Source organism: Acanthopagrus latus, chromosome 14, assembly GCF_904848185.1.
Source record: "Acanthopagrus latus isolate v.2019 chromosome 14, fAcaLat1.1, whole genome shotgun sequence".
In the NCBI taxonomy this organism is placed as follows: Eukaryota; Metazoa; Chordata; class Actinopteri; order Spariformes; family Sparidae; genus Acanthopagrus; species Acanthopagrus latus.
In genome coordinates, this window is record NC_051052.1 from 320,968 (window position 1) to 346,760 (window position 25,793).

The window sequence follows — 25,793 nt, forward strand, 5'->3', positions numbered from 1 at the left end:
TTTTCCTTTCTTCGTTTCTTAACATGTAAACTGGTCTGTTTTACATGTAATCCGATTGAGGAAAGAGATGTTTATTATGTTTTCTATTTTTATTCGATGTAATATTATGTGTGTGCTTCAGTCTGGACTCCACTTTTAGTCCTTATCTTGCTTATCTTTTCAGTCACGTATTTAAGGGATCATTTATTGATGGAATCATTGATTGATTTTCAGGTCATAGGCAGCTGTAAGGAAGAGCAAGGAGACAGAAAAGGAGGGGGGTGCATGATATGGATGTTCTATAGCAGATCAATAACCAATGATTAGCTTCTTAGACTAGATTAGATTTACTGCCCTGGGCCTCTTTCTTGTGTGACAAGTTGTTTCACTCTTCAGAGAACCCTCACACTACATGTGTTACAAATCATGGGTTCCATTGAAACTGTTAAAAAACATCCACACTGGAGGCAACATGTTCGGCTCTCTAGTCACACTGTACCTTAAAGGAAGCATAATGAGCGACTAGAAAGAAATCAGTTCTTTGAATCTTCATCAGAAGGCCAGACTTTGTGTGACAAAGTGAAGAAATAATCCACCCTGGATTGAAGTGACTCATTTCACAGACGTATGGCTGTGCTAGCAGCAGAGCTCTAAGGGAGGGCAGTGTCAGTCTGTGAGTTGTCCCTCAGTTCAGTACAGAGTGACATTGATTGTCATGATATTCATGTTCCCCAGATGACGCATCCAAATAACGGTAAATGCGCTTTCATCTGGTCAAATCAATAATTTTTCTCTGAATAATAATCTTCATTGGTACAGCACTGTTCTAAGAAAAAACATAAAGTGCTTCACATAAAAGTACAAAAATTCTATGGTCAAGTATGAAGCACGATGGATCTTAGTGAACAGGTAGACTCAGTTGGGTTCTCTCAGGTATTTCCAGCTGCTCCTCTCTGCACTGTGAAGCTGCAGCTCACTAACACGTGGAATAAAGTTACCATAGAAACAGTAAAGAGTCTTGCCTCTCCAGCCTCAAGCATCTTGTCAGGCTTGTGTCACCATTATGGACACTAACTATAAAAGTGTATTTCAATTACACAGAGGTCTTTTGTAGCCGTGATGAGGGCAGCAGTAAATGTCAGCAGAGAGACTGCTGGCTACAGCTTCCACATACTCGCTGCTGATTTATCTGCACCATTTACTCTGAAGATAATGTCTATCACTGTGACAAGGCACTTAGTCCAATCAAGATCATGATATGGTATGCTTCCCCCTGGAAGCCTGCAGCCATTAGAGGTTCTGAAGATGAAAATAGTTTGACGCCGATGCTCAGTTGAGAGCTAGAAAGCTAGTGGCCTGACAATTTTCAGCATGAGTCACAATGAATGCTTATGGTGCCTCATAACTGCGTAACTGTGTCAACTTAAAAGGTGATGATAAAGTCAATGTCAGTGTTCACTACTTATTTCTGCTGCCCCCAAGTGGCAAAAGACTCAGTAATTACAACTTTTTACATTTTCCCACGTCGAAGACTGTTCTCAGTAAATGTTAATTCTTCTTCGTTCCCTCTGCTGTCCTTCTTTCCCTTCCTGCTCTTTTCAGGTTATACCCCCGCCATGCCAGTGCCATGAACAATCTTGGCACCCTGACTCGCAGCCCAGAGGAGGCTGAGAACTACTACAGGAAAGCACTGGACATCAACCCTCAGCATAACCGAGCTCTGTTTAACCTTGGAAATCTCCTCAAGTAAGACACACACATTCAAACACACTGGAAGGCTGTTAGAGGACCGGCATGTTAACAGCTCCTACTTTTGATCACACCATGAAGATTTTACTCATTTTCTTTTTAACAGTTTCTAAGAGAAAGTATTTTTCCTCTCCCTGTCCTACTTTACTACTTGTATGTCCCTTTCAACTTAGACAAAGCATGTGATGACCTGTTTAGAAATTAAAACTCAAGCCTTAAAGACTTGGATTCGTCTTGGGTCTTATATCAGAACTTGATTCTGGACTTCATACCCAAGATTTGGGTACCCAAGATTTACTTACAACACAATTTTTCTGTCTCAGCTCTGGCACATTGTGTGATAGTGGTTCACAAAGTAAATCAACCTGTGGCCAGTTAGAAATCATTAAAAATTAAAAGCTTTTGAATTCAGGACTCTGATGGAAATGAATGGTCAGCTGAAGATGAAGTGGCATTAGTCATACTGGATTCAGAGGCTGTAGGGCCAGGAAAATAATGATTCACCACACGTGCTAAATGAAAGTCATCAATTATTTTGAACCCTGACACTTTTGCTTCAAAAGACGAGCTCTTTATACAGCTGTAGAGCTTTTTTTTGTTTGTTTGTTTTGCAGTCAAACAGCGCAGACTGCCCTGAGCTCTGTTGGCTCTAATAGAAAATAGCATCAATAATAGAAGCTGAAATTAAATCAGTTATAATGCCTCAGCTCCATTATCACCTCTGTGTTATTAGTGGAGCTGTATGATGACCAACTAAGCCATCGATCCACTGCTGCAAGTTTGTGCTTGCACGTGTGTGTGTCTGTATTTGTGCTGATTATTTTGAGGATATGAGCACATTTAATGACAATGAAATGAAAAACTGTGTATAAGTGTAAAAGCTATGGTTATTATTGGAAATGTTATACTCTCGCTATTAATGATGACGAAAGTGATGATAATGATAGTAGTGATGATGATGATGATGATGATGATGATGATGATGATGATGATGATCATGATGATGTGTTCCAGATCCCAGGGAAAGGAGGAAGAGGCTGTAACTCTGCTGAAGGACTCCATACGCTTTGGTCCACATTTTGCTGATGCTTACTCAAGTCTGGCATCACTTTATGCTGAGCAGGTGAAACATCCAGAAATCACGCTCATCTCTCACACTCACACACATATGCTCACCCCTCTACAGAAAATATGTTTATTCAGGTTTATAATTAGTACTTGCTTCTTTGAAGCAAAAATAACAAAATATGCTTTCAGTTACTTTTTATATGGTTATCAAAGAAATGCCTATACAAAATAACTATATAGAAATTATAGTGAAGCATACTTGGTTTATACCGGATGACGGGTTAAAGTACCAAATAGTAAATGATAAAAATGAAGGAGAATTGAACTGAAATTCATGTGAAATTAAAAAAATGACTGATAATTTATTAAGTGATTTCTTTCATTTATAGCTGTTTTTATTGAAAAATTTCTGTCACGGTGAAAACAGTCATGTTTTAAAGTGACTACGAGAAACTTTTAGGTGTATATGAAACAGTTTTGCGATTGCTCTGATCATTATAAATGAACTGTAACAAGCAAACAAAGCCATCAGTGAGAAGACTGCCATTTTTATATAGTTATTATTAATGCTTATGCTCAAGTCCAATCAACTCCGGTTCCGGCGCTGTGTCGAGCGGCAGCCAGCAACAGTAGCTCTCTCTCTTTTCTGCACTTTTAGCTAATTATCTTTATTTATTGTTTTTATTACTGTTTTTTTTCCTTTGTAAGTGTTGTGCTAACCAAGCCAACTATGTTAGGGAACTTTCTTTCTTGTTTTCTGACCGTGTGTCTCATTCTTCGGACAATTTTCCCTGACCGCGTCTCCGTCTGGGCACAACAATGTGGCGGCCCTATTGTTTACACCCGGGATCAGCTGTTGTCGCTACAACCAACGGCGCTGATACGGGAGAGGCCTGAAATTCCCAGAGAACTGAGGAGGAAGTACAGGGGACGTAAGGCTGGTCGTAAACAACGGGAGAAGAGGCGCAGATATAAACCGTATCTACCTTCCATCACCATGGGGAACGTGAGGTCGCTAGTGAACAAGATCGACGAGCTGGCGGGCTTGGTGAGGACTCAGCGGCTGTATCGTGAGAGCAGCGTTATGTGTTTCACGGAGACGTGGCTCCATGAGGACATCCCGGACTCTAACGTCACGCTGGACGGCTTTCAGACTGTTCGGGCGGACAGGAGACACCGTGAGAGTGGCAAGAAGAAAGGTGGGGGACTTACTATTCTTATTAACAACAAGTGGTGTCATCCTGGGCATGTTACGGTTAAGGAGCGTGTGTGCAGCCCGGACATTGAACTGCTGGCCGTGAGTCTGCGGCCATATTATCTGCCGCGAGAGTTCTCACACGTGATCTTCCTGGTTGTTTACATCCCTCCGATGGCAAATGCTGTGCTCGCGTGTGACGTCACACACACCGTCATCGCGGGACTACAGACACGTCACCCAGACGCATTCATCGCGATATCTGGGAACTTCAACCATGTCACTCTGGCTGCAACACTGCCCACCTTCAAGCAGTTTGTGGATTGTCCCACCAGGGAAAACAGGACACTGGACCTGCTGTACGCCAGTGTTAAGGAGGCATACAGCTCCACTGCCCTTCCTCCACTTGGAAGGTCAGATCACAATCTCATCCATCTGCAACCCCTGTATAAACCTCAAGTTCAGCAGCTGCCTGTGACCACCAGGACTGTTAGGAGATGGTCACAGGAGACCATTGAGGATTTGCAGGGCTGCTTTGAACAAACTGACTGGGAGTTGCTCTGTGATTCGCATGGGGAGGACCTTGATGATCTCACGGACTGCATAACAGGGTACATCAATTTCTGTGTGGACACTGTTGTTCCTACCGTGACCTTACGCTGTTTCCCCAACAACAAGCCATGGGTCACCAGAGACATTAAGGTCCTGCTGAATGAGAAGAAGAGGGCCTTCAGAGATGGTGACAGGGAGCAGATGAGGCAGGTCCAGGGGGGAGCTTAAGGAGAGGATCCAACAGGGTAAAGACAGCTACAGGAGGAAGCTGGAACACAAACTCCAGCAGAACAACTTGCAGGAAGTGTGGAACAGCATGAGGAGCATCACTGGCTACAAACCACCTGGAAGCCAGACAACAGGGGGGGGTATTGAACGTGCCAACGAGCTGAATCTGTTCTTCAATAGATTTGACGAGAGGGCTCCGAACTACCCCTCCCCCAGCTTCTCCACAGCCACCCACCTCCAAACCTCTGGCCCTGCTGTCCCCCCTCCCACACAGCTCTTTCCGGACTTCACCCTACCTGTCCTCTCTACCCCACCATCATCTCCCCCCACCCCCACCAACACACATGGCACACTGACGTTCACTGCAGAGCAGGTGAGGAAGGAGCTGTGCAGACTCCGCCCAGGCAAGGCAGCAGGTCCCGACGGTGTCAGCCCGAGGGTCCTCAAAGCGTGTGCATCCCAGCTGAGTGGAGTCCTGCAGCACATCTTCAGCCTGAGCCTGAGTCTGCAGAGGGTCCCTGTGCTGTGGAAGACATCTTGCCTGGTTCCGGTACCGAAGAAGACGTGTCCCAGCACCCCCAACGACTACAGACTGGTGGCACTGACGTCCCACCTGATGAAGTCTCTGGAGAGGCTGATCCTCTCACTTCTTCGGCCCCTGGTCAGCTCATCACTGGACCCTCTTCAATTCGCCTACCAGCAGAAACTAGGGGTGGAGGACGCCTTCATCTTCCTGCTCCACCGCGCCAGCACCCATCTGGACAGATCAGGAAGCACTGTTAGAATCATGTTTTTTGACTTCTCCAGTGCGTTCAACACCACCCGGCTTGCCCTGCTCGGGAGCAAACTGACGGCGATGCGCGTGGACCCTCACCTGGTTTCTTGGATCACGGACTATTTGACAGGTCGACCACAGTATGTCAGACTGCAGGACAGTGTGTCTGACACTGTGGTCAGCAGCACCGGGGCACCACAGGGAACTGTTCTCTCACCATTTCTGTTCACCCTGTACACCTCGGACTTTCAGTTCCGCTCTGAGACCTGCCACCTGCAGAAGTTCTCGGACGACTCTGCAATTGTTGGCTGTATCAGTGAGGAGAAGGAGGAGGAGTACAGGGGCGTTGTGGACTCCTTCGTCGATTGGTGTGAGAATAACCATCTGCATCTTAACACCACTAAGACAAAGGAGCTGGTGGTGGACTTCCGCAGGAGGAAAGCCGCACACACACCAGTCTCCATCAAAGGTGTGACTGTTGAGGTGGTCCAGGATTACAAATACCTTGGAGTCCACCTGGATAACAAACTGGACTGGGCCAAGAACACAGAGGCTGTGTACAAGAAGGGCCAGAGCCGACTCTATTTCCTGAGGAGACTCAGGTCCTTCAATGTCTGCAACATCATGCTGAGGATGTTCTACCAGTCGGTGGTAGCCAGTGCCATCTTTTTTGGGGTTGTGTGCTGGGGCAGCAGGCTGAGGGCAGCAGACGCCAACAAGATCAGTAGGATCATCAGGAAGGCTGGCTCCGTCCTGGGGGTCCAACTGGACTCTTTGGTGGTGGTGTCTGAGAGGAGGTTGCTGTGCAAACTGCATAGTATCCTGGACAACAACATTCACCCTCTCAATCAGGTGCTAAACTCACACAGCAGCACCTTCAGCAGCAGACTCATCCCACCCCGATGTAACACGGAGCGCCTGAGGAAGTCTTTTCTCCCTCAGGCCATCAGACTGTTTAATGCATCCACCTCTGGTCGCGGGAGGGACAGTGGAGACACTGTCACCTGAGCCAAATCAAATCAATATCATTCCCTATCACTTCCATCACTTATTGAGTGTGCACTGGACTTTGTAAATCTCCTGCACTGGACTTAGTAAATTGCTGCTATTTCATGCTGCTGCTAAATTTACTATTTTTTTCACTTTATACCACTTGTCACTTTATTCAATCTTATTGTGTACTTTTTATTTCGGTTTTATGCTGCTCACTGTTGGATTGCATTCTGTGTACTTAGTAACTAGTTTATTTATTACTTTACCATTATTTATTACTTTTGTATTCCTTTCTCACTTTGTTTTACGACTGTTGCAAGACAATTTCCCTCGGGATAAATAAAGTCTTCTTGAATCTTGAATCTATATTACTATATATTATTATAATCATATATTATTGTCTAATGGCGATCGATCCTGGCGGCCTCTTTCATTTGCTTCCAAATCAAATGCACACGCCACTGGCACATGCTAGTAAAGATCTGCACAACAGCAGGTACTGTTGTACAGATCTGTTGACAGAAGTGTTGTATACCACTTTTGTCAGAAGTGGCCTCTAGAATCAACAAAAACTGAAAGTTCCTCAAAGTCAGGAGGACAGCTGAGAACAGGCCTTCAGTTGTGGGCACAGCTCTCCCACCCTCCCTCTTGATGTCTAATGTTACACATTAATATTAGCAGGCTGCTTTTTCTCACCCTTTCCCATTGTGCTGGATTTATTGTAGGATACAGGTCTTGCAAGAAAAGCAGTGGGATTGTAAAAAATATTATCACTTCCACAAGTCAATTATATTTTGTTACTTTGAGGATACCCGATAAAATGGTGAATTACAATTTTCTGTGTTGTGATGATAAATGATGAATGTAACACACAGTACATGATGACTCTTTTTTCAACTTAACACAACTTTTTTAATTAAATCAGCTTTGAATTAATGAAATCACTTGATAAATTGTCAATCTATTTTTCATTTCATCATCTCCATGTTGATCACTTAATATTTGTTACTTTGACCCCCTCATAATACTGAGTAGTACGCAGAAAAATATATTTGGCTTATACTTCTACTAATCTTTTGCTCAAGATACTTTATAACTTTGTGTGTACTGTACTCCACTGGAAGTGTATACTAAGGAATAATTACAGTATAATACAAAAAATACCATGCATGTTTATTTCATGAGTGCGACCTAACAGGAAGGCTTGAGGAGCGGTCCACCATTACTCTCCTTCCTGTTAGGTCGACCTCAGGGATCGACTCTTTTTGTCTGCCATGACGTCGGCATGCCAAAGATACATACGTGTCACTCCCCCGCTCTTACCCTGTTTCCTGTCACACTCTTCAGCTGTACTATCAATAAAGCCAGAAAAGACCAAAAAAAATACTTAAAATAATAAAAATAATAATAGTAATGATATCTTAAAAGCGTCTCTTTCATCATAATTATGCTTTTACACAAAGGTTTGACTCGTACTTTCACAAAAAAAGCCTAGGTTGCATTTTGGCGAGAGTTTCACTTTAAGCTATAGTGGGCTAGAAGTTTGTAACTAGCAAACTAAAAGTATACCTATGTACACCTGTAGCATAGTTCACAGTTGCAGTTCACTTAGATGTAGGGGTGACCTGGTAGCTCACCTGGTAGAGCATGCACCCCATGTACAAATGGTGAGTCCTGAGCCATGGCTGGGTTAAACTCCGACTGGCAGCCCTGTCCTACATGTCTTCCCTTTCTCTTTATCTCCCTCTTGTTTCATATTCACTGGCTGTGACTCTCATAATAAGGCCCAGAAAAAACTTAGAGTATACTTTATTGGACTAGAAAGTGGACTATAGTGACCTAATGAGTGAACTAAAAATATATTCATACTCTATATGTAGGTCCACCTGTGCTGTACTTAATAAAGTAAAAAGTGTGCTAAAAGTATAAAACCAGTACCAGTAGGTTCACTTCCAGTATAGTTCATAGTATAGTTAAATGAAATAAATCTTAGATGTAAACAAGTTGTGTACCCAAAGTTTACGACTATTAAACTTTGAGTATAGCTAGAAGTACAACTTCATAAAGGGCTACGGTTAAGTGAACCAATTCAGCTCCAAGGCATGTTGAAGTAGTACTCTTACAGATATACCGCTAGCAAACTGATATTAGCATTCTAATTGCATAAAGTATACTGAAGAAATACACTTAAGTGTACTTGATAAAATGTACTTGTAGTTCAATCTAACCCAGGAGTATTTAATTCTTGTTTTAATCGAATATATTCCATCTCATCTGCTGCTCCCACAGAAACGCTTTGCTGAAGCCAATGAAGTGTATCTCAAAGGTATAGAGAACTGTCCTGACAGCTCTGACCTGCATAACAACTACGGGGTGTTTCTGGTGGATACAGGTGAGATAAAAACCAGTCACTCTTGGCCTCTGCACCTAGAGTTAAAAACATTAAGACCATAGTTCTGCACTGCATACAGCACACAGACATGCACAGGGTCACATTGACCAAAGCATTTGACCACTGTCAAGTGGCTACTTTCAAAAGGTCCATGCAGGTTTTTACTGATGAGATGATAGCATAGCAGATTTGTCCTGACAACTCATTTGGCCCCTTCACAGAAAATTTTTTTTCCTGAGCATACCGGAAGTTTTTAAGATTCTTTTTTTACCTCCCAGGCAGCCATTTGTGTCAGGTCCTCAATCAAACTGAGCCAGAGAAATAGGACTTGCTGCGAAACAATTAGTCTGCATGGTTTGTACCAAAATGTCCAGATCTGTTTGTATATTTAGATTTGTTTCTGAATTGCATCACAAGATGCAGCCATTTGACTGCATAAAGAAATCATCATTTTATGGAGGTTGCTATATACTTGTGAATTTTGACATGAAAGAAATATATAATCCAAATGAATCTTTCATTTTCATTTATAGATACACGCAGACTTATTTACCAATATTCCTGCTGGATTCGGGTTAGGGTTAGGGTATGCATCAGTTGGCTGAGGGGTGTTAGGAGTTTATTTTTGTTGAAGCATTTTTGTGTTATTTCTGCCCATTTCCTCCAAGTATTTACTTTGCTTTGTTTGAGAAAATCAGACTGGGAGAGGAGTCGCTTTCTCACTACAGCATGTTAGACACATTTTCCACCACACCACTTGCACTGATTGTTATGCTGCCATGAAAAGCATAACAATCAGGATATGATTAAGAGTAGAGAACCTCCCTTTATTACCCCACTTTAGAAGATTATGAGCAACACATTTTTCTCTCTTGAACTAAAAGACAGCATTGTGATGAATCAGCATCAGTCAATGATGACCCAATACATGTGGTTTGATTTTCTCTAGAAGAGCATAGACTTCATCACAACTTCATTAGCTATGTATGAGAACCACTTTCCCTGCACATATTCAAATAGGATATTTTTCCCCTAGATGTGACATGATTATCAATGGTTATGTAATTGTTAGTAGTAGTGTTATCATTATAAACTAGGGCTACAACTACCAATTGTTTTCATTGGTAATTACTCTGTTGATAATTTTCTCATGTAACTGATTAGTTGTTTGGTATACCTTTTTCAGTTTGGTCCACCTGTCTCACTGCTCTTACATTGTCTGTTTTGTTCTTTACTCCATCTCTCCCTCATTTTCTCTCCTGTACGTGTTTCTTGTTTCCTTCCTTATTTGCTTCCTCATTTCTTCTTCCTTTCCATCACCTTTGCTCTCTCCTCTTGTCCAGGAGAGGGAGAGCTGGCAGCAGCTCACTATCAGCAAGCTGTTAGACTCAAACCAGCACACTACGTTGCCATGGTGAACCTGGGCCGTCTGCTCCGATCATCCAATGAGAACAAAGAAGCTGAGTCCTGGTACAAGAGGTGAGTAAAGTACCATACTTCAGTAGCAGCCTGGAGCAAAAATATTGTTGTGGTTATTGTTACTGGATTGTTTGTCTTTTTATTTCTATCACTTCAAGTTTTTATTTCATGTGGCCAAATTATAAAAATGGGACATGTAATCGGCCACGTTATGAACAACGACGAGAGTTCATACCAGAAGGAAATGAACAATCTAGCAGAGTGCCGCACAGAGAACAATCTATTGTTTAGCTTCAGCAAAACCAGGGAGCTGATTGTTGATTTTAGAAAAAAAAGGAGGCAAAGAAACACACCCCTGTCCACATCAATGGTGCAGGTGAAATTATAGGTTCTTTGGAATTACCATCACTGAGAACCTACCTCTGCAATCAAATATCACCACTCTGGTTAAAAAGCACTGACAAGGCTCTGCCTCCCACAGTAACTTTAGAAGGCTAAATTCTGGAGCAAGATTCTTGGCAACTATTACAGAAGAGAAACAGAAAGCATCCTGACTGGAAACATCACAAACTGGCATGATTGATCACTGCCCAGGAAAGGAAGGCTTCTACAGCAGGTGATAAAAACCACCCAGATTTTAAAAATCACAAAGGTTTAAAAAGCTTCTAGTCCCACTTGAGTTTTTGATTTTGTGATGTTGTTAGCTGGATTCTGTATTTATTGTTTTTCTACTGTTCGAAGATTTTGATGGATTCGTTGAGTAATTTGTGTGAGTTTTTGAGGAATCTGCATCTGCATACAGACTGAATTTGTGTGTTGTGTTTGTTGTTTGTTGATACTTATTATTTTGATGTAGATGAATGAGATGAATAGCGCCTGTCTGGTTCCTCTGCTTAGTAAAAAGTTTCATGAGTTTAATCCGTTTGTGGTGACTGTTGGGTCATGGGTGTGCTGTAGAGAATTTTGATCTATTGAATATATGATTTTCCAAAGCTGAATTTTTCTACAGATTTGATGAAAATCCTATTACTGCTTCTAATGAAAGGATTTCTGTGTTGATTTTAAATGATCATCAGATTGAAGAGGTGGTGTGTACTGTATGCAATTCGCAAGTGTGTGCAAGTGTCTGTGTGTTCCAATCTGTGCTGATGCATTTTTTTGTTGTTCGTGTTTATGTATTCATGTATTTATTTGTTTGTTAAGGTTTTTTATACTTTGTTAATCTCCCTGTGGATCTCATAATGTATCCATTTTCTATTTGTCGTAAAACTGAAAATGGATAGATTTTGTCAAAATAAATAATTTGTTGACAGGCATGAGGATTGAATTGTTAAAAGGAAGGTTCATTTACACAAAAATGAAATTTACACAACATGGAGAAAATGTGTGTGACCATAAAAGTAACTAAACAGATCTTTGAATCCTGGCTTTGTTAAAAAAAAAAAAAAACTTGGACAGAACTGGACAGACAAAACTAACATCAGAAACACAAAACTTGCCAAGATTGAACACAAAAGTAATCTTTGCCATGATCATTTACTGGTGCTACTAACTTTTTGAATGAATATTTGTTGTTTGTGTCAGGGGAGGGTTAAAAGGGAAAACTATGGAAGGGAAAAGGTGGACCCAAACGCAGTAGACACGTGAGGCAGAGATGGGGATGAACAAAAGGCGAGCTTTAATAAAGCAAAAGCTGAATGCAAAAACACCAAGGCAGACAAAACGGGAACAAGAAACAAAGTAACAACCAAAAAGGCAAGACAACAAAGTGCAAAAGAAAAAGGCAAAGTAGCAAAGCAAAACCAGCAATACAAAGTAACAAATCAGAAATCAAAGTTCAAATCAATCAACAGGAACCAGAAATCAAAATCCAGAACATACCATACTGGGATGGAGCATGGGCATGGAGCATGGAGCATGGAGCATGGAGCATGGAGCATGGAGCATGACAGGAGACAGCAAACAGAAAGCACAAGACAGAATACAATGACTGGGCAAGGAGTGAGTGGAACACAGAGACTAAATACACAGACACTAATGACATGACGAGGCACAGGTGAGGAGAGAGGAGGAAGGAAGCCAGGTGAGATAATGAGGGGGAGGAGCACAGAGGAACAGACCAGGAGGGAACAAGACAACAGACAGAGGGAGCCAGAGGGGAGAACAAAGGAGAAACTTAAAGGACACATGAGGGCATGGAAAATCAGACACATGACACACAAGACATGGAAAAAACACAACACAAGACATGATATCAAAACCCAAAACCAAAAACCAGATACAAGAACAAACAGAAACAAGAGTCATGACAGTTTGTTTGCCTCAAGGTACAGTTAATGTTTGTTGTTGTTTAATGTACATCAGCCCTCATCTGTGGATTATTGGCTCTTTATTTTTACAAATATTTTAATAAGAATATGTATTGATAATTAAATATAAATGAAACAAACAGAAGCTAGTAATGATATAGTAATTAAAATATATATTTATTATAATATACTGTATATGTGAATATATTGATATATATTTTGCAGTGATGACCTTACATGCTTCATTTTGATGATTCCAGTCCACTTGAAGAAGTCCTATAAGTGCACTGTACAATACACATTTTGGTGTTATATGATTGCCCATAGCAGCTAAACACTTTATTTGAAGAGAACCTCCATCATAGAAAACCATGTTTGTGTCCTTTGACCTTTGACTGCAGGGCACTGCAGGTGACGAGGAAGGTGGACATCCTGACTCCTCTTGGAGCTCTTTACTACAACACAGGTCGCTACGAGGAGGCCCTGCAGGTTTACAGAGAGGCTGTCACCCTGCAGCCAGACAGCACCGACATCTGGCTGGCTCTGGTCAGCACACACACACATTGCATCATGGAATGCTGTGGCATCTCTGTGTTCAGCAAAAACACCTTTCTCTTGTTTCACACACTCACTGTATCTCCACGTCAGGCTCAGGTTTTAGCCATGGCTGGTCGTACCAAAGAGGCAGAGAGGATGACACTTGACATCATATCCAGAGAAGGCAGCTGTATCGAATGTTACCGCCTCCTGTCTGCCATCTACAGCAAGCGTGGCAACTACACAGAGGTGTGTGTGCATGTGTGTGTATCCCTGGCCTTGGTGTGTTGCTCAGAGAGAAGATAACACAGGAATGTTTAGACGATCACACTCAGGGATGATAAACTCTCAGCAGGAAATGGTTTCTGCTCCAACATTCCAACAATGTGGGAAATAATCACCTCCTCTGTACGTCAGACCAGCAGCCAGCTGCCACTCATCCTCACACTCTGTTCTGTCACCACCATCAGGATTACCTGTCTTTCACTGTGCCTGTGTGCCCATTAATAGGATCTTACTGTCACTGTTGTCTGACTGGACCATGCATCATTAAAATAATAGAAATCAAATATATTGTGTTTGAACTTCCACCATACCCACATATTAATATATTATGTGTGTTGTGTGTTTGTGCACCCCTCACCAGTTCCTGCATGTGCATTCACTCCAGTCTCCAGTCATTACTGACCTGTGGTTGGAAAAAGTGCTCAAGCATTGTGATTATGCAGAGAGGCCTTTTTAGTGTTTCTATACATTTTTATTTTTTAAATGTTCATAGAGTTCCCCCTCCTACTGTTTCCCTGTGGTAATATTGGTGGTGCCACTGTAACAAAGAATGCTGTCCATTCTCTCATTTAACCTTAGTTTCTATTACTCTCCCTCTCCCCCTCCTTTTCCTCCTCCATCAGCGAGGTCCTTTATTTTTTCAGTGCAGAGTTTTGAGTTATTCCAGTTATTCCACCAGTAACCTGGGGATGGGACTGGGTTAACAATGCCTGTTCCTGATTTTGGTGGTGTCAGACTAAATATAATAATTCAAGTGAGGTTTATAGAGAACCAAGCTATAGGCAAATGGTGTAATTTTTCTACAGCTGTGACATCGGTACCTACTTAGGAATTATAAGTATAGGGCAAAAAGGTTGTGGCTTATCAGTTTAGTCATTGTTATCGATGCATCAACATTGGATGGGTGATGTCATCTTAAGTAATGCATCATGTTTTACATACAGATCATGGGGATTTCAATATTGTATGCTAAGTACGCTAAGCTAACCATGTTTTAACTACAGCTCTCAGCACCTCTCGACAACATGGAGTCTCAACTGATTCGTACACATGTTCACAGATGACTTCTTAATTCTTGAATTCTCTCTCTTCTTTTCTGCCTGCCTGCCTGTCTTACTGGCAGTGTTGAAGCTGACGCTGCTCTTTCTCAGGGACAGAAATAATCTCTACCCTGCACCTCTTTCTTTAGCTGTGCTTCAGATCAGTGCAGACATTCCCTTCTCTGTGTCACCTTCTTCTCCTCCCTCCACCCGACCCTCTTCAGATGGCCTCATGGTTCACAGTATCAGGAATTGAAGGGGGTTTTTTTGCCAACCCCGGTGTGATTTCTGCTCTAAACTAGCTGTGACTTTGACAGGCATGCCAGAAGGAACACTCAAAAAGCAAGACGCCTGACACTGAGATCAGGAAAGTGTGGGTGTTCATTTAGTGTGTATTGACTGTGTGTGTCTGTGCAAGGCTCTGAATGCTCTGGACAGGGCCCTGCAGCAGAACCCCAGTGATCTGACAGTGAGAGCGGAGCTGTATTTCTCCAAAGGAAACCAGCTCCGAGAGATGAACCAGCTGGACAGAGCCTTCGAGGTAATGCTCTTCCCCTTGCTCATCATAATCTCTTTGTCCATCCAGCCAATATGAAACATGTTTGATGTAATTGCGGCAGACCCAACGATTTTGCAAGCAGATCAGGAGACTTAGGACTGAATCTGTAAAGCCTACACATTACTAGATAATCTGTGGCCAACAGTTTGTTTTGAATGGTCACTACAATAGCTGATATAAAAAATCAGAGCATACAAGTGTGCCAGCACTGTTCATACATTTAGGTAGAATACTAATTAAAAACCACCATCTAGAGTGAAAATTACAGTAACACAATTGATATGAGACAACGCATGATTATTCAAGACTAGCAAAAATACATCTAGTCAAAAGTTTCCATCCACATGTATATTCACGGCAGTCTTCAGTTCCAGTGATTTCTGCAGTGCTACAGCTGTGAAGGAATGAGAGGAACATGTTCATAAAAACATTAATAAAGTTTGGTTCAATAATGAATGTATTATAGGTCTTCTGAAAATACTAAATCTGTTGGCTCAGAAATACACATATAGGAACTTGAGCGATCATTTTTGGTGATTTTGTAAAGCTGTGTGAATCAGATCTGTATGATGGCCCTCTACTTCTGAGTGATTCTGATTGAAAACAGCGTCTGACTTTTCTGGGCCTATTTTAATACGGCTTGTTTGATACGCCCATTAGACTCAGACACAAAGCTGCTCAGTCTTGATCTGATAAAGCACATTATTGATTTGAACAGGTGAGGAATGTCACTTGGACCCATTTCAAAGCAGTTACAGGTCCCCCTTTTAAAAGTTGGGGTAACACAGAGCATTGTCCTTAATTTTGAACATTAACAATACCTACTAAACATGTGCAGGAGTACCGTTTGTGCTCTACTTTCACCATAGTGCCTTTTTCTTTTCTTCTTGACAGTCAGAGGTCCCTTATCAGCCCCTCATTTTACATATTGTGCCAACAAAAGCCAAATGTAAATATATTTTACAACAAACAAACATTTTTAATGGGATGCTGGTAGTATTATCCTTAAGTAACAGTCTTTAGTTTTTCTCCCTTTTGTCATTGGCCAAGAACTGTCCCCTGTGGTCTACCTTTCCTCCTGGACTGCCGTGATTAGCTGTCTCACTCAAAGATCATGTTGCACTTCAGCAGGACATGTGGGCCAGACAGCTCCAACATGCAACATAATTATTAGCCTCTTCCCCTTCACCCAAGGCAAATGACACATATCTGACATGGGCTGGATCTTTGTTTAGCCTTGTTCCAACTCGATACATGGTGAAATGTTGTTTCCGATCAGGCCAGTCCTTAGCGATGTTGATTCTTGGCTCTTTCTGCCAGTTCCAAATGACTAATGACTAATCAAAGTCCCGAGTTATATTTTACTTCTAACACCAAAATGGGCATGTTCGCTTACTGAGTTGACATGTAAGTGTTGAACAAATGCAAAGCAGAGATGATGGGCCATGCAACAGGCTGCTGTCTTTTATTTAGTTTTTCTACATGCCGTAAAGCAGTACCTACAGTGTTGTGCAAGAGCAGGCTGGAAACAAAGAAAACAGGCTCATGACACAGTGGTAGTATTATGATGTGGGGATGTTTTTCTGCCAATGGATCTGGTGCTCTAAAGAAAGTGAACTCTCCAAATTCTACAGGAAAACTCAAAATCATCAGCCAGAAGATTGTCTCTTTGCTGCAGTTGTTTGTTCCAACAAGACAAACACACATCAAAAGTGGCCATATCAGGCTAGAATTTAGGTTTTAGAATGATCTTCCCAAGGTCCTGGCTTGAACCCTTGAGCCTCCATGCCACACTGCATCAATACCGTCATGTGTGCAAAAGAACCTTGACCAAGTATTAGGTGCATAAATCATTTCAGAGGGTGGACATTAATGTATTATAAATCATTTTTGTTAAAAAAGGGTTGAAATATGTAACTTATGTGTACTGAATCTAGAATATATGAAAGTTTCACTTGTAGAAGAAGAGTATGGAGAGTATACTTCAGATTATGTATATTCATGTTTTTTTGGCAGCTGTTGTGAGACTGTGAGTAGACACTTCTGGAAGGTTAGAGAAGAATGTCATGATTTCACTTCAAATCACTGACCTCAGTGTGCACAGAAACACACTCCTTTTTACAATGCATTCTGGGAATTTGCCAAGGCTTTTTTGCCATTGAAACACCATAGAAATTGTTACCTGGAAATTTCACTGCTACCAATCTAAGGAGCCATCCTGTGTCTGAGAATTGGACATCATTACATCAGACCTTGAGATATGTTTGCTCCTGTTCTCCCCCATTTGTAGATAAAAAAAAAAAAATGTCAAGCAATCCCCTGACAGTCCTCCCATGTCAGATCAGCCTCTGTCAAGTAAGTGTCAATGATTTTGAACAACTCATCTGCAGTGGCACTGGAAGTTACATGTTTGCAGAAAAGCAAATCAATGAATCCGATGTATGCTATTAATAAACATTCTTTGTTACTGTCAGTCACTTCATCTATCTGCAGCGCAAAACAGTTGTGTCATATTTTCTCATCAGGCTGCTCCTCTATGTCTTTTGACATGGCATAAATGCACCTCGCGATAATGTTGTCTGACAGTGCCTTTAGTTTGCTGGCTGTTGCTTCATCAATCATAGTTGAAACCATATCAGTAGCGGAAAGCAGTATTAATTCCTCGGCTATTGTGTGCAGCTTTTTACACTGAGCAACTCTGTACACTACTTTGTTGGAGGCGAGTTGAGCATTTGAAGGCACAGATTCTGCGTTAGTAAAGCAACTCTTTTATGCACGACAGTTGAGGGTTTTTTTGTTTGTTTGTTTTTTGGTGAAGAAATCAATGGGCTTCTCTTTGTGTTTGGGATGTGAAGTCTCCAAGTGGCATCTTAACTTGTTTGGCTTCGTACTGGCAGAAGCTAATATTTTGGGACAGACAACACACCGTGGTCTCTCGTCATTACCCACCGTTGCACTGGTGAAGCTGAAGGCGAGATATGCCTCCTCATATTTTCTTCACAGAGCACAGTGAGGATCATTAAACTTCATGTTTAACCTTTTTTTGTGATTTCTGGAAGTTATTTAAATCCAGGCAGAATTTTATCCCTGATAAAGCAACTAGTTTTTATGCATGGAATGTATTGAAGTGTCATTGTCTGAGCAGAGTTCTGGGCAGGGCTCAAAACGAATCCTTTACCTGTGCCTTTTAGACTGCAAGCCATCTGTTGCTGCTGAATCTGAGACCTTGGCCCATGACTATGTTATTGTAATTGTTACGGTTCGTGTAGCAAGCCGGGAAAAGGTGTAAAGGATGTTTTTCAGGACACAGATAAAAAACAACTAATCTGTTGATGGAAATAGACCAACAACATGGCACATATAAAAACTGGAAAACTTTTGATCTGAGAGCGATCATAGTCAGTTAACAGAACATTAGCCATACAATACAATACAGCACATACAATTGATACGAAGACACAAATACTGTAATACAGAGTTAAAAACCATTAAGATAAAAATAAAATAAACAAGACTGGCAACCCATCTGTACAGTGTATGTAACCAGTTAGTTTTTTCAGTGTCTGTTGTCTATGACCCATTGCATTATGGTCAAGATGTTTTCAAACTGGAGCTCCTCTTTAAAATATCAGCTTTATTTCATTCATTCAGCTCCCCAAGCTACATCAATCTCTCTATATTTTCATCTTCCCTCTGTTCTTGCTAAAATTGTTGGTGGAGTCAGAAAAAGACAGTGAGAGAGAGAGAGACAGACTCTTATTAAGTTACATTTGAAAATTATCCACCACCCAGCCACATGTAAATTCTTGGTAGGGTTAGTGTTTTCAGCTGCAGGATAAATTGATTGAAGAAGGTGATAAGAAACCTACTATCACAGGTCTAACCTCGTAAAAAACATGCCAGAGATCCAGCTCATCACTGTGATTACAGCTGAAACAGATCATCTGGCACGCTGTGACTAACATTTCTGCAGATTCATGGCTCAGATTTAACCTGTGATGGAAGTTTCTGGAAGGCAATTTTTCCCACACAGGAAGCACTCACTGACTTCCTGAGAGAAGAGAAAGCATACAGCAGAGAGAGAAGACTCAGAGCACTATGTGGGACGAGTACAAGGAGAGCAGTAGAGAAATTGTTTGAAATACGGTTTGAAAATGGTTTATTAAAGGACTTTTATGTCTGTCTCATGTCCGTCAGAGTAGAATGTCTAAGTTGCTGATTCAAACAGGCAAAGCCCTGCCTTAATCCCTGCAGAGACATATAAATACATGTTTTAAATACTGCAGATTTTTTGTTCAAACCTAATGATTTGTTCCATACAGATAAAGATTAAGAATTCTACTGAAACCAAGAAACACTTGCAGTAGAAGGGCCTCCTAACACTGAAGCGAAAAATAGTATAGAGGGTCAGACTGGATGACTTACATGAGTTCTTTGCATGGGATAGAAACAGTGATCACCAGCTGCTGCCATCAGTAAATACATTCAGTGGTATGTGTGTATTTTGCCTTTGAATCCTTTTTCAAGAGAACACTGAAAGCATACACACTGCTGCTTGGTGTGCTCATATCTGGAACAATGCATTGTGTCTATATATCACGATTCAAAAACACTGGATTTCACCTTGACACAGGAAGCTCCAAATCTCCGCCCACCGATGTCCAAATGTGAACTCACGCTGCAGGGTTTTACTCACTCAGTGTATATTTATGTCATGTCTTTTTTTTGTCAGTGGCCTGCACTCAGTACAGTGCCTGAATGCCTCCAGTGTAGACACAGATGAGAAACTGAAGCTAATGTTGCCAACATGCTGTTTTACTATACAACCTGTGTAGACACAGTGCAAGCTTTCGGCCTGAAAACAGCCTGAAATCTCTTCTGGAGAACTGAGGATCACTCAAGTAGACAGAGAGATGTCCCACAATGTAGGATTAATGTACTCAATCTGTCCTCAAAGTGACAAGGGGTTACTGGTCAGGAACTAAAAAAGATGTACAGTGATATCATCAGTGACAATTACAGCTTTAAATGTTGATATTAGTCTGGATGGATAGGCATAATCATATTTTAGTTATTTATTTATTTTATCAGCATTGCAATCAGCCAAGGCAAAAATTGAATATGGTGCATCCCTAATGCACAGCCTTGTTAGTTAAGGTTATGCAGTGCTATGCCTGTCAGTGATGTTGTGAAATGATTGATTACAATAATACATACGTTTCTCCTCACTTGTGAGTATGGTCAATGGACTGTTATTATAGGTTTTCTTTTTGTCTTAGCAACCTGTCAAAGCACTTCACAACACAAGGCAGAATTCATCCATTCACACACACATTCACACGCTGGCAGCAGAGACTACCATGCAAGGCGCCACACCTTCATACTGATGAAAGAGTCACCGGGAGCAATATAGGGTTCAGTATTTCCCAAAGAAACTTGGAGATGCAAGAGACTGTGACATTTTATATTTAGCCTAAAGAGGGACACTTACTTAAGTGTCCTGTAGTTATGAAACAACTCTTTGACTCATCATTGTCCCAATTTTTACTGAATCACTGAGCCAATCAGTGCCTAAAGTCAATTTTACGGTGCAGTGTTTTCTTGCAACTCAGCTAAGGGCTTCACATTCAATTCAACTCAAGTGTCATGCACTTCAGATCTGTCTGCAGTGAAAATCAGACCACACATGGTCACATGTGATCTAATTTCCCTTTTCCATTGATCAGTTGGACTACAATCTTTGCTTTCACCTCACAAGCTTGTTTGCATCGTACATTTCTGCACTAGCACCAAATTTACACACATTTCCATTTGTGCACATAAAGGTTGTCCAGTCCTGTTAGGACACACTAACAACGATAGTTCCTAAACCACCTTCAAATATGATTTGGATGACTGAATTTTCAATGGCTCTTGGATCTGCTCACACCATAGCTTTTCAGTTGGGCTAAGACCCCTTTGTGAATCCCCCTTTATTTTCTATGACAGGAAGGGTGTGACTGTCTGATAAGATGCGACACTGACCCCAGTCTGTGTTTGTCTTCTCCTGCTAGAGCTATAAGCTGGCTGTGGAGCTCAAACCTGACCAGTCCCAGGCCTGGATGAACATGGGAGGGATTCAGCACATTAAGGTATCAAATCATCATCTATAAAGTGTCATGACTCTTGTTTCTGTTTGTTCTTGTATCTGGTTTTTGGTTTTGGGTTTTGATATCATGTCTTGTGTTGTGTTTTTTCCATGTCTTGTGTGTCATGTGTCTGATTTTCCTTGCCCTCATGTGTCCTTTAAGTTTCTCCTTTGTTCTCCCCTCTGGCTCCCTCTGTCTGTTGTCTTGTTCCCTCCTGGTCTGTTCCTCTGTGCTCCTCCCCCTCATTATCTCACCTGGCTTCCTTCCTCCTCTCTCCTCACCTGTGCCTCGTCATGTCATTAGTGTCTGTGTATTTAGTCTCTGTGTTCCACTCACTCCTTGCCCAGTCATTGTATTCTGTCTTGTGTATTCTGTTTGCTGTTCTCTGTTTCTTGATCCATGCTCCTGATTCATGTTCCTGATCCATGCTCCTGTCCATGCGCTTCTGTCCCGTTTTGGTATGTCTTGGTTTTGAGTTTTTCCATGTTTAAGTTGAACTTTGAATTTTTGTTTGAACTTTGTCTAGCTGTTTTCTTTTGCTACTTTGTTTCATTCTTGGTTGTCACTTTGTTTTTTGCCCTGTTTTGGTCTGTTTTGTTTTTGTATTCAGCTTTTAATAAAGCTCGCCTTTTGTTCATCCCCATCTCTGCCTCACGTGTCTACTGCGTTTGGGTCCTCCTTTTCCCTTCCATAGTTTTCCCTTTTACCCCGACGCGACAGAATGACTGGGCCTGAAATGGACCTACCAGACAGTGTAGTAATTTGTAGGATGGGGAACAAACTGGTGGAAATTCTGAGCGGCCAGGCTGACACCGGGGAGAAGCTAAAGGCCATAGCGGACTATGACAATGAACTAGTTATTAGGCCTTGGCTGAAGGAACTCCCTTGGGTCGCTCAGGTGATAGCGGATCTAGATAACCTCAGGAAGGCCTTGGTGGCTTCAGCCACAGCCACAGTCACAGCCGAGGTCCCAGCCCAGGCCGCAGCCACAGCCACAGCCGTAGCCACAGCCGAGCTCCCAGCCCAGGCCGCAGCCACAGCCGAGCTCCCAGCCCAGGCCGCAGCCGCAGCCACAGCCGAGCTCCCAGTCCAGGCCGCAGCCACAGCCGAGCTCCCAGCCACAGCCGAGCTCCCAGCCCAGGCCTCAGCCGCAGCCGCAGCCACAGCCACAGCCACAGCCACAGCCACAGCCGAACTCCCAGCCCAGGCCGCAGTCACAGCCGAGCTTCCAGCCCAGGCCGCAGCCACAGCCGAGCTTCCAGCCCAGGCCGCCGCCACAGCCGAGCTTCCAGCCCAGGCCTCAGCCTCAGCCACAGCCGAGCTCCCAGCCCAGGCCTCAGCCTCAGCCACAGCCGAGCTCCCAGCCCAGGCCTCAGCCTCAGCCACAACCAAGCTCTCAGCCCAGGCCTCAGCCTCAGCCACAACCGAGTTTCCAGCCCAGGCCTCAGCCTCAGCCACAGCCGAGTTTCCAGCCCAGGCCACAGCCGAGCTCTCAGCCCAGGCCGCAGCCTCAGCCACAGCCGAACTCCCAGTCCAGGCCTCAGTCTCAACCCCGTCGACATCTGCCAGTGGCCCCCAGTCGGCGTTCCGGTCGACATCTGCCAGTGGCCCCCAGTCGGCGGTCCGGTCGACACCAGCCAGTGGTCTTCAGTCGGCGGTCCAGATGAGGCCTGTACCTGCACCTCGGTCGGAGGACCGGCCGAGGCCTGTACCTGCACCTCGGTCGGAGGACCGGCCGAGGCCCACGCCAAGTCTTGTTCTTGCACCTTGGTCGGAGGACCGGCCGAGGCCTGTACCTGCACCTCGGTCGGAGGCCCGGCCGAGTCCCACGCCAAGTTCTGTGCCTGCACCTCGGTCGGAGGCCCGGCCGAGTCTCACGCCAAGCCCTGTGCCTGCTCCTCGGTCGGAGGCCCGGCCGAGTCCCACGCCAAGCCCAGTGCCTGCACCTCGGTCGGAGGTCCGGCCGAGTCTCACGCCAAGTCCACTGCCTGCACCTCGGTCGGAGGTCCGGTCGAGTCTCACGCCAAGTCCACTGCCTGCACCTCGGTCGGAGGCTTGGCCGAGTCTCGCTCCAAGTCCACTGTCTGCTCCTCGGTCGGAGGCTCAGCCGAGTCCAGTGCGTGCTCCTCGGTCAGGGGTCCGGCCGAGGTCGTTTATTGCCCTTCATCAGCTCCCGGCAAAACTCCGTCGGTGGTTCGGCCCAGGCCCTGGAGGGTTTCCCTGCCAGTGGTCTGGTCACCTGTGGGTCTCAGCCCACGCTTTTGCCGCCAGCCTCCAGCGGGTTCCAGCCCTCGCCTACGCCTGTGGTCCCCAGTCACCAGCCTCCATCGCTTACGTCCTCGTCATTAGCCTCCAGCGAGTTCCAGGCAGCACCCACACCTTCGCCACCAGCCTTCAGTGGGTCTCAGCCCACGCCTTCGTCGCCAGCCTCCAGGGGGTCCCAGCCCGCACCTACGCCTTTGCCTTTGCCTTCGCCTTCGCCTTCGCCTTCGCCTTCGTTACCAGCCTCCAGGGGGTTCCAGCCCACACCTACGCCTTCGCCTTCGCCTTCGCCTTCGTCGCCAGCCTCCAGGGGAACCCAGCCCGCACCTTCGCCTTCGCCTTCGTCTACGTCACCAGTCTCCAGGGGGTTCCAGCCCGCGCTTTCGCCTTCGCCGCCAGCCTCCAGGGGGTTCCAGCCCGCACCTTCGCCTTCGCCTTCATCGCCGGTTTCCAGTGAGTTCCAGGCCACTCCTACGTCTTCGTCGCCGCCCTCCGGCGAGTTCCAGGCCGCGCCTACGCCTTCGTCGCCGCCCTCCGGCGAGTTCCAGGCCGCGCCTACGTCTTCGTTGCCGCCCTCCGGCGAGTTCCAGGCCGCGCCTACGTCTTCGTCGCCGCCCTCCGGCGAGTTCCAGACCGCGCCTACGCCTTCGTCGCCGGCCTCCGGCGAGTCTGAGGCCGCACCTACGCCTTGGTCACCGGCCTCCGGCGAGTCTGAGGCCGCACCTACGCCTTGGTCACCGGTCTCCAGCAGGTTCCAGCCTGCGCCTCAGTCCATGTCCCTGGTCCCCAGTGGGCCCCAGTCCTCGCCTCCACCTCGTTTATTTGAACCTTGGCCCTTCCCTTATTTGAAGTCACCCTGTGGTCTAGATCTATGATTATTTTTCAGTGACTTACAGCCTTAGGTGATCAATTTGATTGGTTAGTCTGCTTACATGACTCACATGTCCTCCCAGCAGGTCCTATGTTACTGCACTAGTTCATGTATGGTTGCTTTCAGAGTAGGATAGAGGTTTTCAAACTGAAGCTTGCCTCCCATCCTATGACACGTCAGTGTTTTGGGGAAAAAAAAAAAAAACAGGAAGTGATTCATTGTAGTATGGCAGGACTTGCACATTAGCATACCATTGGAGTCACTGCTGTTAGCCACTGTCACTCTGACGGTCTCCCCTCATCAGAGAACAAAGTCAGACAATCTTTTACAGGTCTGCCGACCATCTGATAAAAAATAAACTTGACATGGAGATTGCTGACATTTATGGTAGAACAGGTGTGGTTAATAGAAATGAATAATTCCTAATAGTGATGATTAAAGAATTATTAATCCAGATGATTAATTTAATTTATAAAATGAGGCACCACCCTTGAATCTGATGTTCCAAATCTAGTGTAGGTGCTACCACGACACACCGTCTGATGTTATAGCTGGGTCCTTAACGATCATCCTGTTAGTGGGCTAGATCGTGTTTATGTGTCTGGTAAACAAAGGGCAATCTTGGCTCGTCCAGCGCCATGAAGGAGGTAAAAATCCAAATGCTTGGGTGCTCTCTTTTAGTAACAGCTGTACAGATGAACACTGATGCTTCCAGAAACACATTACAATGGGACTGCTGTGAAACGGGTTTGCAACTTTTTTTAAGGATCTCTGTGTATCCAGTCACTGCACAGAACTGACAATGCTCTCAGGTATGCTCTCAGACAATGGGAGATGGGAGTTTTCAAACCGGGGGGCTGTGACAACCAGGTGCCACCTGGTTTTGCAAACCATCTTGGGTCCAATCAAGGTAACACTAGGGTCGGTGTACTTTTTCAGTGACTCACTCGTCTTTTGGAAGAGTTCCTTGTCATTAGTGACACTAACAATATTAACAGATGCTTGTTTCATTCCTCATGAATTTAGTTCTTCTGTGGCAAAAATCTAAATATATAATGTGGACAATTTCTCTATTAAAATATCTAAAAAATATTAAACAAATTTACTCAACGGTGTGTCTCCATGCAGCAGAACAGCAGCTCCCCCAAACAACACTCAGTGGCTGATTTTGTTTTGATGGATAGATATTACATAGTTTGCATTTTAATTAAATGAAATGCAGTGAACTTATAAAACCCCCAATGATAGTGATTAAAACGAGGACGCGTACGTCGCCCGGATCGGCGTCACCGGGGCCCCACCCTGGAGCCAGGCTGGGGTTGGGGCTCGCAGGCGAGCACCTGGTGGCCGGGTCTTGGCCCACGGGACCCGGCCGGGCCCAGCCCGAAGGAGCGACGTGGGCCCGCTCTCCTGTGGGCTCACCACTCGCAGGAGGGTCCAGAAGGGGCAGGT

The 25,793-nt window shown here is 44.1% G+C and overlaps 1 protein-coding gene across 2 annotated transcripts in view; it reads left to right on the top strand.

The window, feature by feature from the left end:
• tmtc1 (transmembrane O-mannosyltransferase targeting cadherins 1) overlaps window positions 1–25,793 on the top strand; it is a 181,158-nt gene that overhangs the window by 150,573 nt on the left and 4,792 nt on the right. The window contains exons 11-18 of one of the 2 annotated variants that reach the window (XM_037122113.1): window positions 1,582–1,725; window positions 2,743–2,851; window positions 8,829–8,931; window positions 10,275–10,410; window positions 13,061–13,205; window positions 13,308–13,445; window positions 14,940–15,062; window positions 21,134–21,211. In XM_037122113.1, the coding sequence (XP_036978008.1) occupies window positions 1,582–1,725; window positions 2,743–2,851; window positions 8,829–8,931; window positions 10,275–10,410; window positions 13,061–13,205; window positions 13,308–13,445; window positions 14,940–15,062; window positions 21,134–21,211 (976 nt within the window). Of the gene's footprint in view, window positions 1–1,581; window positions 1,726–2,742; window positions 2,852–8,828; window positions 8,932–10,274; window positions 10,411–13,060; window positions 13,446–14,939; window positions 15,063–21,133; window positions 21,212–25,793 lie in introns of both variants that reach the window. The other variant, XM_037122112.1, reaches the window with a different exon arrangement.